This window comes from Vidua macroura, chromosome 5 (assembly GCF_024509145.1).
Source record: "Vidua macroura isolate BioBank_ID:100142 chromosome 5, ASM2450914v1, whole genome shotgun sequence".
NCBI classification, from domain to species: Eukaryota; Metazoa; Chordata; class Aves; order Passeriformes; family Viduidae; genus Vidua; species Vidua macroura.
This window is the reverse complement of record NC_071575.1, coordinates 40,174,743-40,189,169: the sequence shown is the minus strand read 5'-3', so window position 1 is coordinate 40,189,169 and position 14,427 is coordinate 40,174,743. Positions and strand designations below refer to the sequence as shown.

The 14,427-nt window shown below is 39.3% G+C and overlaps 1 protein-coding gene across 2 annotated transcripts in view; it reads right to left on the bottom strand.

Moving 5' to 3' along the window:
* Positions 1-90: 90 nt before the first annotated feature.
* Positions 91-14,427, bottom strand: part of GRIP1 (glutamate receptor interacting protein 1) — a 308,983-nt gene continuing 294,646 nt past the window's right edge. For both annotated transcript variants that reach the window (XM_053978037.1, XM_053978036.1), the window contains exons 21-25: positions 12,057-12,168; positions 11,868-11,912; positions 9,258-9,491; positions 2,728-2,874; positions 91-1,671 (exon numbers count right to left, since the gene is read on the bottom strand). In XM_053978037.1, coding sequence (XP_053834012.1) covers positions 1,435-1,671; positions 2,728-2,874; positions 9,258-9,491; positions 11,868-11,912; positions 12,057-12,168 — 775 coding nt within the window. In that variant the 3' untranslated portion in view covers positions 91-1,434. The remainder of the gene's footprint in view (positions 1,672-2,727; positions 2,875-9,257; positions 9,492-11,867; positions 11,913-12,056; positions 12,169-14,427) is intronic.

The following is a 14,427-nucleotide window of genomic DNA, read 5'->3' as shown; positions in this document are numbered from 1 at the left end:
ACAGTTTAATACTTATTTGTTACAAATAAAAATACATATTTAAGTGACTCATGAACCTTTTTGTTTTGTTTTGTTTTTATTTTTTTACATGATTCAGCCTGTAATGTCATTCTGACCTTTTCTGGCAGTGCTGAAATAGAAATCAGAGATACTTTGTGTGTGCAGGGCAAGTGAGCTTGTTTATGTATTGGAAACAGCAAGAGGGATACATTAAACAGTTTAAATAGACCAGAAACAACTCTGTAAGGTGATTGCTTAGATATGGAGACTCTACAAATGTACAAATCCAGTATCTTTATATTCACCAATAAGAATAATTACTAATAACAACTTGAATACCAGAATAAACCACTGCAGCTGCTGGTGAGCATGTAAAGCAACTGGCAGTATTTTATTGCTTGGGGGGAGAGGGGAGAGGAGACAATTTGTGTGATGTGTTTGCAAAATATATTTACAATTTTATATTCTAAAAATTTGTTGCAGGGGGTAATGTTTATTGTAAAGAAGGCTGAAAACAAAGCATATTAAATAGGACCTTTCTTCCTTCAAGAAACTGATTGACTTAAAAAGCTCATGTGTGACTATAAGTTTACAGGTTTACGGATCATTAAAGAGCTTTTGTATCAATCTCCACTGACATATTTTAAAAAAGCCATTTTCTTTTAAAAAGACATTTCTAATTTGTCTGAACTCATTTCAGTTTCGCTCTTTTCAGTAATCCCTTGTCAGAGGTTTTATCCCACTAAAAAAAAGTCTCTGCTTAAAAATCCCCACAGATTGCAGGACATACCATTAAATATTTATTTCATTGCATAGGGAATAACATATGGTTTGCTGAAGTGGTGAGCAATGTTCAATGCAAACTGCAACTTCCTGTAAGCATTTTGTTATAGCATCTAAACTCTGCTTTGTGTAATATGTGTACCCTTCTCGCCAGCGAATAAAGGTTTCCAAAATCAGAGATGTAGCCATTTCCCAGGAAAACCCAGTGCAGGAAACCACTCTGCCTTGTCCATCACACAGCAGCACCTTCCTCATAAAAGGATTTTTAAAAACAGCATAACCTGGACACTACTGTTTGTTAGCAGAGGTTAACTCCATGTTTTTCCCTCAAACAGCTGCTGTTGCTGAAGGGAGAAGAACATTTAGATCATGTTTAAAACATCTCCCCAGTTTCTTATTTGGGGAAAAAAAAGGCCCTTATGTATTTTTTTGTAACTAATCCTAGATTGTTTAGAATGGAAAATGACTTAATGAAGAATGAAACTATTTCCAAAGTAACTGTGGATTAAGAGAAGCCTTGAGACAGACCAACTGACCTCCTGTGCTTTTCAGTGCTGTACAACATCTGAGCCTCAATCTCAGAGAAATCTTGAATGGATTTAGCACCATAATTGTCTTTTGTTACCGAATGTCCTGCTCCAGTGGTTTCTGCTATAAGGTATTTGTAGGATCCCGTGTCTCCGTGCTAACATTGGTGTGTCCGCTCTGCTGAAGGAAGGCAGCATTCGGGTCGCTCCACTCCCCACTCCCTGAAGTGTGTTGTTCTGAGCTTCCTTTCTGAGATGCCAGTGGGTTTCTGCTAATGACCAGTTCCAGCTTATTGCCAGATTCTGCGATGAGGGGCACAACCAAACAGCAGTCAAAGTCTCTGGTGCGAACGTGGTTTACCTGATTGATGAGAAGATTGATTTTTGTTACTGTTTTATGGGAGAAAAAAAAAAAAAAGAGATCACAAGACAATCTGAAGCTTCATTTAGCTATTCCAAGTGCCCAGCATAAGACTGTTTAACTGTGATGTTTGGTCTGAAGACATCAATTAAGTTTTCTACTCACTTTTAAAGAGAATGAAGCAAAAGTGGGGATATTTACGCTGGTGCTGGCTGTTGCCAGCTTTCACAATGCTCACTCCAATAATGACATTTAACAGCACATAGATTTTCTGTCTTTCATGGTGTTTGTCAATTTAAATACAGAACACATCTGAAATTTCAATTCAGTTCAAGTCTTCTCTGGTTTTATCTAATATATAAAAATTTATGTAAAGTATTTTATTAGGCTAGTTGAGAAGTAATTTGGCTTTTCCATCATAGTCCAACTTGGCACTGTGGTAAGTGTGGTGCTGAGTAAGTATTACATTATTCCAACTCTGTCAGTCAATACTTGGATTAAACGCAGAAATAATTCTCAGGTCTGCATCAAGAAAAGCAAAAAATAAACACCTGTCTGAAAACGCTGTGGGAAATTGCAGCTTCCTAGTGACCATTTGTATGTCTCCTTTGGAGTTCAAAAATACCTAGCATTCTGAAAGGATTTGTTGCTATAAACCTGACTGCACAGAAAATCCAGTTTTAGTGCCACTGCATAAAAGTCCAAAGCTCCACGAAGTGCTGCCTTTTCTTGCCAAGAAAAGAAATCTAAGAAATCTACACAGCACAGCCTGTGGTGCAGAGCAATTATGGTCATTTGTCCTTCCTGGTCCCCCTACACACATCCCTTCCCAGCAGAAATACAGACAAACAGTGGTGCTCATTACTTAAAATATAATAAGCAATGTAGATTACAGGGCTGTTCCAAGTAACAAAACTGCAAAATTGTGGTTTTCTACAATTCCATCTCCAAAGACACATTCCCAAATACCACAAAGTGTGGTTAAAAACCTTTTTACAAAGTAATCTGTATGTCATGTCTCTTCTTGCTAAATCTGCACAGTGCCAGAAACATTACCTGCAGAAGTCTGTCATATGGTTTTAAACCTCCCAGATCACCAGGGCCTGCTGGTCGAATGTTTTTAACATACACTCCTTTTTCCAATAAACCATCTGAGACACTGAACCCAAAGTCCTCTCCATCAGAGTCTTTGTATAAAGTTACCTGTGGAGGAGAGGTGATGTGATGAGAAAGAAAAAAAAACTTTGTCCCCATTTCTACAAGCATGAGACAGGTTTTCTTCCTAGGATGGTTTTGGTGATTTTTTTTTTCACATTGAGAGATCACTTACCTACTATTTAGTACTTACAGTATTAAAGTTGTTGCCATTTTGACATTATGTTAATATTCTCAGAAGCCACCTTATTCTTCTGTAAATAAACACCCCTTTTCACTTCTACTTGTCAGCTGGAAATTTGTGGTATTTAGCCCACCTTTTCTGGTGTCACTTTTTCATTCTTAGTGTTTTGTCTCTCTATTCTCTAGCTGCCAGGATCTGAGTACAAGATAAGGCTTAGTTTGGCTTCAAGTATGAAGACCTGGCCTCACACAATTGGTGTTGTGTCTTGCAATCAAGGGAATAAAAACCATTGTCAGTTTAAGCTCTAGACTGCCTGGTTTTGGGCAGGCAGCAGTCCACCCTGTAAAGCCTAACCTCAGAAGTGCTCAGTATAAGAGTTATAATGCAATCTTTTAAGGAAGTACAAATAAGGCTCCTTCTGAAAGAGCTTGCAGGCAGTGTTCTTACAGTTACATAACCATAAGGTTATTAAAAAGCAGGAAACAGAAGGTAGTAAAACAGTTAGGAGAAGGTTTTTCAGGTATTCAGAAGACAAGTCCTCACAGATAGTTTTGTGAATTCAGCTATTTGACAGATAGAGACTTCTTTGTGGGTAAGTGGCATGCTTAGGTTTTTATTTTTTCTTGGTCCTCCCTCACACCAGGGGTGCTGACGCATGCAAGTAAATTGTGTGAGTGGTCTGCCACAGTGCACAGATACAGTTGCACAGTCAAACCTGTGTTTTTAGTGCTGTATATCATACCTTGGCTCATAAAAATGACATTAACTTTCCAAAATTTTATAGTGGCTTGGTACAAATAATGTTCCAAGGATGTGTTGCATCCTTGTGTGTGCACCAGCCATTGAATTCCTTCCTGATGTTTCTGAATTACAGAATCATTTGAATTGAAAGGGACTTTGGAAAGTCTCTAGTCCAGTGTCCTGTTCAAAGCAGGCTGAGGACTTGGTCAGTGTTTCACAGAAGGATGCCAAGGCACAGCAGTACTGTGGCACAGCACTGGTTGGTGCTGCCTTCAGAAAGCTGCTGAGCTCCTGTTTAAATTGCCAGTGTGAAAAGGTATGCCAGAAGGTTTTGAGACCAGGCTGTCTCGAAACAGGAATAAAGGATTTGGGTTTCTTTCCTGCTCTCTGCATTTTTCTTGACTTGGTTTTAGGGGTGTATCAGCCCTGCTTTGACCAGAATGAAATCACACACCCTAGTAGGTTTGGTAGCTGTCCTGGGCAGCAGCTGAGAGCAATTGGATACAAGGGCAGCGGCTGCAGCAGTAGCACCATTTTCTCTGTAGATGTGGCTGGTGCATTGTGGGGCTGCTGTGAAAACATCAGAGTCTTGTGCCATGGGGAGCACAAACACCCCGAAGTGGTGTTCGTCCCTTACTTTACCCCAGCTCATTCTCTTCCCTTGTTTTTCTCCCCCTGAACAGCACTGCAAAGCAGAAAGCCACACCTAAAGTCCCCTTAAGCTAAAGGTTTTCTTCCTGCCAGTGACTTTTTTGGGTGTGAGCTGTCATTTCATACTTTGCAGGGACTGTGGTGTTTTAAGTTTTTTGCCCTCTTTTCCTCCATCCTCCTCCAAGATAAATTCTAGCTGAACCTGTCATATGTCCTCCATCCCTGCATGAACTTTAGGAGTCAATAGTCATTTCAGCTACTGAAAAGCCTATCTACAAATTCACAATAATTAATCAAAAAATGATTTTAATTTGTATCAACAGAAGCTATTATCAGCAGGACTCTAGGGAAATTCTAGTAATTTGCTATGAACAGAGGCTTTTGTTTGTGATATCACAGCGTGTTTAACATGGCTTTAATGAAAAGTGTGTATGAAGCTGCTACAAAAGTGCTGTAAGACCACCATTCTGAAGACTAAAAAAAAAAAAACAAAACAGGGAGATATATTTTACTGACAGATTTTTGTGCACTTCCTGGCAGAAATGAAAAATAACTAGCTCTGGACCAAGACCCAAATTCTCTTCTAGCAAAGTAACTTTTTTATCCTCAGCATCACAAAGGACAGAAGTTCTTCAAGTTAACTGCTTCTTAAAGAAGCCTTGAAAAGTTTATGTAAAAATGGGTTATAATGCCTAAGAGAAGAAGACTTGAAATACTCTGTCCTGTTCTAGCATAGGTGGCACAATTTTTAAAAGGAACTTCCATTTTCCACTTACTCCTTTTCTTTTCCCCCTCTTCAGGCACTGGAATCAAATGGAACTGGATCCAGCCCCAGATGAACTACAAAAGCACATGAAACAGGGGACTCTCTGAAGTCATCTAGACTTTATTCTTGTCCTGAGACAGGATCAGCTGCACCTAAGCCATTTCAGAGATACATTTATCTACCCCACATTTTCAAATCTCTAGTAATCAAGATTCCATAGTCTATTAAAGTAATCCCTTCTAGTCCTTCAGATGTTTCCCTTGGGTCTAAACTAAATCACCCTTGCTGAGGCTTAAGCCTGTTGCTATCCACAGAGAACAAGATCACTTTATTCTGTCTTTCTCTGCAGTGATGTGAAATAAGGCTTGTTTTTCTCGGGACCCTGTCCATATGGTCAACATCTTTCTTTAAGTTTCAGATCCCAAACTGGACACTGTTACAGTCAAGACCTTCTCAAAGCCAAACTGGAGTGTAGAATAGCTCACCAGGGACAGTGTCCCATTCATATGTTCAATGACAGTGTTGCTTTTTCCCCTGTTTTCACTGAGCGATCTATCAGCAAACAGAACACGCACAAATTCGGCTCTAGACACCTACAGGAAGAGCCATTACACATTAGCGCACCTAAACCCGGATCTTGTCTGTAATAATGCACATGCTACTTCATGCCCACCTTGTGAGACAAAAAATGGAGCATTTCGAATTACAAAGGGCATGAAAGAGGCGTTTTGCTGTAGAGGAAAGTGGGAAGTTAGTGCAATGGAGGACACAGGGGACAGGGAGGGGCACAGACCTTGGGAATGATCATCCCAAGTCTGTTATCAATCACAACTTACACATTTCAAAGTATTTTCTGATGGTTGTGGTTCTTCAGATCTACAGATCCTAGATTTTTACAACCTGCTTCCCTTACGGCTATCTTCTCTTGACTTTTGCGGTGCTTAACAGGAGCTTGGAACTTAAAGAAACTGATGCTTACTTCAGGGATGAGGTAGCAATTTAACTTTGTTGCATGTTTGACAGCTGTCACATTTTTCAGATGGAAGTCAACTGCAGACAACTTTCTTTTGTATTAGAGGTTATAATTTTGGGGCTAATTCTTCCCGGGGCAACATATATTCTTCAAAGATAAAAAAGCCTTGCTACCTGAAATTTCTATTTAATAATGGGTATGGAAAAAGCCCTACCACAGGTTCCTCATCTTGACTTGCAGCAATCCTCTCTGAAAGGAATAAAACTGCAGACAATTCACATAACACCTAAATCATGCTGGTTTATCTACTGCTGATCACAACTCTTTAGAAGGTCTGATCTCAATAGCAAAATCTCCATTTGGGTGATTTGTTAGACTTTTAAATTTACATCAGGAGCCTAAGGGAAAAAGAAAGTGGATTTGGAAATTTAATTCCTATTTCATAAGCAATTAAATAGTTACAAATTTAAAACACAAGCTTATACATTTTGAGTCTGTGCCTATGCCTCTTCTCCCTCTCAAGTCTATGGGAAAATGCTTAATTTAAATTCATGCATCTTGCACAGATCAGCTATTGAGATATTTTAACTGACTGTAATTTTAGGTTAATGACTACTTGCAATAATAATATTGAAAAATTATCTGATCCTAGTGCATATTTTTGCTCTCAGAGGAAAGTGTGCTCTATGATACTTCTAAAAATGGTCTGCTATGATTTTTAGAAAAATATTAATCTGTATTATTACCTAAGTAGATAAAATCATTAAAGGCCTTCATTAAATTGGGGTACTGATATAGCAATACACTATCCAGCTAAATTAAATGTTATTAAACCATCTAGAACAAATGTTTGAAGAGATTTGTAGGACACTTATCTCAATCCTAGTTTCCTCAGGACACAAGACAGTTCAGGTGCACAACTGGTGAATGCAATGCAGAGAGAAGGAGCAGTGAAGAATTCAGGTTACTTTGCTAAAAAATTGAACTCTGACCTGTGGGCACACAGGCCCTGCCTCAGCAGGGATGCAGACTCATCACACTGACATAGGACAAAGGCACCTGCCCTGCCCTGCCCGTGAGGCTGGGAAAGCTCAGCAGCACGTAGCCAAGTACATGCTTGACAATCTGCCGAGGGGGGTCTTAGACAAGCTATGCCTTAGCTTGTATCTCAAAATGGCCCATACCATCACAGTTTTCCAAGTCTTCCTGTTTTTCAGTGGCCCATCTAATTAAGACATTTACCTCCAGAGGGCAGAACACATTGCCAGCAAGAGGATACATGAAAACTACTTCAACCAAGGTGTTTCCCTTACAGTCATTCCTGTGGCATTGCAGATCTTTTGGAAAACTCTGACTGAACAAGCTGTCCAAAGGAACAGGTTACTAGTGTTAAACTAGAAGTCTAATACAAAAATGAACATGAATACATGACAGAAAGTAGCAGGCACACTACTACACAAGAACCAGCAGGAAAACTAACAAGTAAGAACTTGCTCAGATAAAAAGCAGTCCATGCTGCCTCTGCTAACCTGCATGTGTCATAGGGGTACACCCTTACTTTGGGGAATCAGAGCATAAGATCCAGTCACTAGTTTCTATTTTTCTTGAATGACTGTAAGGATTTGGAAAATCCTCTGTACAGGTTAAATGTTTAGCTTTTTAGAGAGGAAATGACTCACTTTTCTGGATGACAGAACAGACAGTAAAAGCAAACTCAGCATTGCTTCAACAGACAGGGGAAACCTGCGTATATTGTCTGAACAAAATCTGGAAATTACTCCAAGGGAAGGTCAAAGCAATCTTAAAAATGGTCAGTGAAGCAAAAGAAAGCTCATGGACAGGTTATTTGTACTGCCCAGGACTCTAACAGCTAGTTACTATCACAGAATACCGCTGACTTATTAACAGAAGTCTCAGGACTCCTTTCCAGGTAACAATTTTTTTTAACATGGAAGGCTGGTTTTGTAATCCAGAACTGTGCCTTTGTTGAATGTGAGCACATCGTGAAATGCCTACTGGCATATTTTGGTTTTATATTTCATATTTTCACCACTCAGAAAAACTGAGCACAGTACCTAACTCCACTGATGACATCAAGCTGGAAACAGGAATAGCTTAAAACTATGACAACACATCCTTATTGATCATATACACTGGCAATGATTTAATTTACCATATACGAGATCAATTCTCTTCTACCTTCTATAAACATTCATTTAGCCCACACGCAGCAAGTCCTTACGTTACTGAACTCAACTGAACTACAGACTAAACTCAGGCAAATCCACAGGGATTAGAAACCAACCCAAATATCCTGAGAATGACCAGGTGACATATTAATGAAATTTCCCTGTATTCTGCCTCCTTTCTGGAAAGATCTCAGACCTTTAGAGGAAGATGGGTGCAGGAAATGGGATGCTCATTCCCATCAGGGAGAACAACATTATCATGTCCCTCAAACTGGTTGCTCTTATGGCCTCACTGGACTTGAGACCTGAAGTGGTGTTTGCTGTGCAAATCCAAACAAACTTTATCCAGTGCTACCTCCATATCACGGAGTGATTTCAACCATCTTGAGCAGTGAGAAGTTGCATAGTCTGAAGATTATTTATCCTTTTCAGAGCAAAGGAATTTTAAAGGGAAAAGAAGCAATACCTAATTTGAAATAACATTCTATATTATGTACATCCAATCTCTTGTATTTGATTCAAAATGAGTGCTAATTTAAAAAAGGACTTATGGGAGCCCCAAACCCTCCTGAGTAATTTCCTGAAGAAATCTGTTTTCTAGAAATTAAACTTTGCTTTCTTAATGAACACATTTTGCAGAAAAGAGTTATTGGTCCTGTCAATTCAAATTACCAGTGGATGCTCCTGTCAAAAGAGCAGTGCCTTTTGAGGATTTATTGTAAAATGAAATAGTAGACAAGGATGCATCTTATTCATTTGTTTTCCCCCACAAGGATCTATCATTAATGTGTTTGTAAGAACTAATATGCATGGCCCCCAAATTATGTCTGTGGAGTCATTATAAAAAGTGCTTACTGTGTTGCCATATAATTAGAGTTCCTGTGCTGAATATATTATTTCAAAGCTGTCAGAAGAAAAATTACAGACCTTGTGTAACTCCACAGGAGTTGGTGACATTATTTCTTTCATTTCTTGCTTAAATTTTCTCAGAACCATGGACTTTCTCCCCACATCTGATGGCAATGTGTTGCTACGAGTAGCTTGACTGTAATGTGGCCTTACAGAACTTCTTTCCTGGAAGCTGGCTTGTCTTCCCAGCTGGTTACGAGGTTGTGGGTTCTCATGATTCAAACTCATTGTACTTCCTGACATGATTGTGGCCTAGAGCATTAATGAACAGGTTAATTTGTAACAGAGAATGTGGGTTAAGTAAGTGGTTAATTCATAGCAGTCGGAAAAAACACCTCTATTCTTTGTTAGAACACAATCACTCAGGGCACAGCAAAAGGCAAGAGGATAGATGTTCAATCTGCTTGCAAGTCACTATAAAATAAAGGACCACAACAAAACACAATAACAATATATGAACCCTATGGGCAAAAGCTTTCAGATGGCATTTCAAACTAAAATACTGAGCACCAGAACTGCTGTGCTTGTAAGCCAGTCCCCTGGCAGACTGAAGAGTATGTAGTGTAATTGCTTATTTTAAAAATATTTTACACATAAATAAAACAACATCTAAGTTATGGCATAATTGCATTTGTTGGAACTGGAACTACAGGAAGGCATTTACAATTCAGACTGTGTGTGCAAGGTAAAAATATGTGAGCCAGCAGAATATGTAGGTAGCTCTAGAGCCAGCATGGGCAGAGTGCCTGGATACTACCCCAAGCTCAGGAAAAACTCAATGCAGGTGAGCTCACTGCCTGGAAAGAAACTTTGCATGACACGCACACTGCAGGAGTGGCTGCCTTAGCTCAGCACTAATACTGGCCCTGGTTTCATTGCTGGTTTTAATCTCAGTAAAAGCCTTTTGTTTTAGATGAAAGAATACATGAAATCATGAAAGATGATGATGGGGGTCACCTCACCCACTGGGTGGAACAGACTGAACCTGAAAAGCATCCATGCACAACAAGGAGCCTTCACCCTTAGGAAAGATTTTCTGCTCTGGGGAATGGGAGGCATATGCACTTTGGCACAGCCACTGCAGGGACAGGGTGTGCTGAATTTCCTATTTATTATCTCTTCTGATGGACAACTAGAAAGGGAAATTTAAAAACCATAACCTGAACTCTGACAGGTACTGGATGCAGACAGCCTGTTTGAATGGGAGAAGTAAAAAATAAGGGCAAAACAGACAAATAAATGTTTGCCTATAACTCTGGTGAGCATGTCTGTCACCCTTCCTTCTCACAGCTCCAGCACTACTTTCACTATAAGATAATGGATTGTAGCCATAACACTCTTTTGTGCTCAGTAATGACTGATACTATTGTCTGATGGAGCAAAAGCAGCCAGAGGACTTGGCAAACAACAGCCTTCTTTGCTCTTTGACTGAAGACCTTGAAATGAAAAATGATTAAGAAGTCCTTGACTATACCATGGCACTTCATAAAGTAGAGGCATGGCCACTCTCAGCATCCTGTCACACTGAATGAGTCTGGCTTTCTTTTCAGAGCTGGAGGTTGTGCAACGAGGCGGTGCTATAAATGGTACGTCTACAGTTCTGAATTTCACTTTTGTGAAAGGCTGAGGAAAATTCAGTGTGTTGAAGTAACTGAATTCTGGTCAGCATGGATGACCAATTTCCCTTTTGGAATTATCTATTTCCATATCCTTTTATTATGCTCTGAATACTGAAAACTGCAAGAGAAGCCTGGAGTATGAAACCATATCTAACTATAACATTTTCTCCTAATTTCTCTGGTTTTCAATAACAAATATATGAGAATCACATTTTTCTACCCAAACATGCAATACAAAAGCCATAAATCTGAGGAAGTAAATTAATCTGAACTGAAAAACTTTTACCCAGTTATGCCTCCTGGCTGCTAAAGGACTTTATATAACATAAAAATGAAAATGAGATTCTGCCAGTTTTGCAGCTCCAGGAATTTAAAAGAACATAAAAGAAAATATTTTAGGACCTTTCATTCTGTAGCTTTAACTGGCAGTATAGTGGCAATTGTTCTGATCAGATAACTTACAGAAAAGGTGATTAGACAATTAAAGATTCCTAAGTTACTCTGTCTCTGTTTTCTTCCCCCAGTGCCCTCAGCACAATCTAACACAAAGCATGGTTAGATTTGTAATAAACTTAAGGATGAAATACAAAAATTTGTGAAGAAATTTCTGTATAATGAACATTTCTCACAGTGGCAGCTTCTTTTCTTTCAGAGTGGTGTGATTATAGGTAAACATTTTGAGAAGCTGATTTTCTTTTATGTTCATTTTAATCAAAATAAGTTTCAATTTAAAAGACAACCTACAACATGCTAAGAAAAGCTGCATGAAGCATCTGTCAGTGAATGGAATGTATTGCTGCAGGAAGGTTATGCCCACTTAGAAGTTCTGTGCCATTGGCTGCCTGTACAGACAGCATCGATGGTTATGCACAGCAGAAGCTGCAAGTCAAAAGCACTGGGGTGAACATGTTTATAGAATTTTGGTTGCATTGCACAAAAGAAAACAGCTCTGGTTAGGGGCAGGGGAGGCAGCTGCACAAGCAAAAATATAAAGGTAAAGGGTAGGTACCAAGAGAGTCATGTTTCTCAAACACAGACGCCTGTCAGCCTTGTCCTGTGGAGAAGGGTTAAAGCTTTTAAATGAATTGGTGTGATTAGTGCAACTTAAAAGAAAAAAGGAGAAAATAAAATGAATGTAAACTAAACCAAAACCATTATATTTCTCTATAATTGGAAAGAAAGGTTAAGATTTTTCTACCTCTAGTTCCCTCAGAATTCCTGACTGGCCACAGGTCTCTAAATCCTCCAGAGCCTGAGACCAGAAATTTTCCTCCTGGTCAGCCTCGGTGTTATCATGGGTACCTGTGAAGCTAGATTTACAATGAAAAGTTAAAAAAATGTGGACTTTTTCCCCCCCTCTAAAAATATATATTACACACGTGCCTTGCCACAGACTGCAACTTGAATGACAGAACGTTATGCAGGAGAGTGGGGAAGAGTCGCTGACCAGGAGAGGCCGGATGGACATGCAGAGCACATGACAGACAAGCCTTCTCATAACCTGGCAGTCACTAGCAGCTGGCAGGATCTGAGCAGCGAGTTGTTCAGTAAGGAGATAAATGGATTCCAAGAACAATTCAATACACATTTTTACTGGATTGAAACCAGGACCTCCCTGTGAAAATTAATGAATCAACCAGTAGCTGTGTTCAGAGCTGCTCCGTGCAACAAATATTTGCAATAAAACCTTTCAACCTCACAGACTTCTCCCAGGCAATATGAAAAGAGTCCTCTTTTTTTGCAAAGATTTTGCAGAAGAGGCTTGGTGGTGCTTGTTACCTGATTCCTTCAGCCTAAACTGCTTTTATCAATTTAAGTCCAGCTGATCGCAATAATATAAACTGCTCCAATCATTTCATACATAAACACAGAGAAACTTTCAGGGATGCCACTGTCTTGCATGGAAAGTTAGGTCTCTGGTGTTTCATAAATGCACCAAAGCCTTATTAAAAGCACTCTTGAGCAGATGTTGGTGACAGTGATGCTTAGGGTAGTTGCTCAGCAAGTGAGGCCTGATAAAAACCACAACTCTGGGCTGCGGTGACACAGCACAAAGCAACATCTTTACAGTGTATGTGTGTATACAGGGAGGGAAGCAGGAGGTTTTTCTACCTTAGCAAGGGGAAGCAGCTCAGTAAAGGTTCACATAAGCATCAGAGCTGCTGCATGGGAGAGGGCTGATTATGTGAAAGGCACAGGGGAAGAAGGATGAGGAAGGAAAGTGACAATTCACCCTTTTGGTGGCAGCAAGCTGTTACTTTGGAGCAGCTGCCCATGGACTGCAGCTAGTGGTGCTTAACAGCACATAAACAGAGCAAACACTATTATGGAAGCATCTGAGGCCTTGCTTGACAAACAATGTATTACTGAGAATAGCATGAATGTAATTCTGTTTACAGAATGGCCTTTAAATAGGAGAATTGCCCAGCACAAGGGAGGACAGCTTGAATGCTTCACACACATGATACTCTGCCTCAGAGATGCTTTCTTACAGCTACAATCAGTCAAGCAGACAATGGTCAGCCATTTCAATCTCTTATTGCAATGATTCTCCACCTAGCATCAGTGTCTCTTCTAAGATATTGCAATAGATACAGCAATGGCAAGAATACCTACTCAGATCACAGATGCAATTCCTCCCAGGCAAGACAAGAAAGTATTTAAAACATGATTTTAGAAAGATCCTTGACTTCTGAAATGAGCTTTTTTCAATAATTCTATGTAGTTCTTTCAATAGCCAATGTTGAATGTAGATTAATTTATCCATTACAATATCTCTTGTTATATTGCATATTAATGATATCAAATGGATCTTAAGCTAATGAACAGGATAATTTGAGGCAATTGTCTGCGACAGAAAAACCTGGATTTCCTAGAACTGGAGGTCCATGTCTTCTCTGACTTCTGTGAAATAGAAAATCATGATACCTCTTTGTCTGGACTTCTTAGTGAAAACAATTTCTTTTTCAGCTCTCCTCTCCTCTTTTGCTCTTTCTCTGAGTCACGTCTCTTGGTGTGTGAAATCTCAACTTTTGCATCTTCATTATAGCCACATGAGTAATTTGTAGCTGAGCTACTACACCAAAAAAACAGAAGAGGTACCAAAATAATTTATCTAGACGTCTTTTTTATCTAAAACCTGAGGAACTGATTTTAAGTCATGAAATATTGTTTGATCCATAATGAACATATTTGGTTTTCTGATGCTTTTTTAAAGAGCCATCAGAAATTCAGATGCATAAAAAGTCTGAAGAAAAGGCAGTAGGACAGATAACGAAGACATGGGTATCTATGATTTGGTTCTTATTGCCATATGAGAGACAAAAATCTTTGTGTTTTTTAGTTTTTTTTAATGAGGAGGTTCTTGGATCTGGCAGACTCATTCCTGTAAGCATTGATGTTTTAATGTGTTAAACATTTTCTCAGGAGCAGGAACTATAACAGGCTTGTCCTACCTGCCAGTGACAGGTAGACACCAGGCTAGAGAGTGGTTTAAGCTCTCCGGTTTCATTTGCCTGCCCACTGAAACTTCTCTGTCAATCAACAGCAAGTTAATGCAGTGTTTTCTG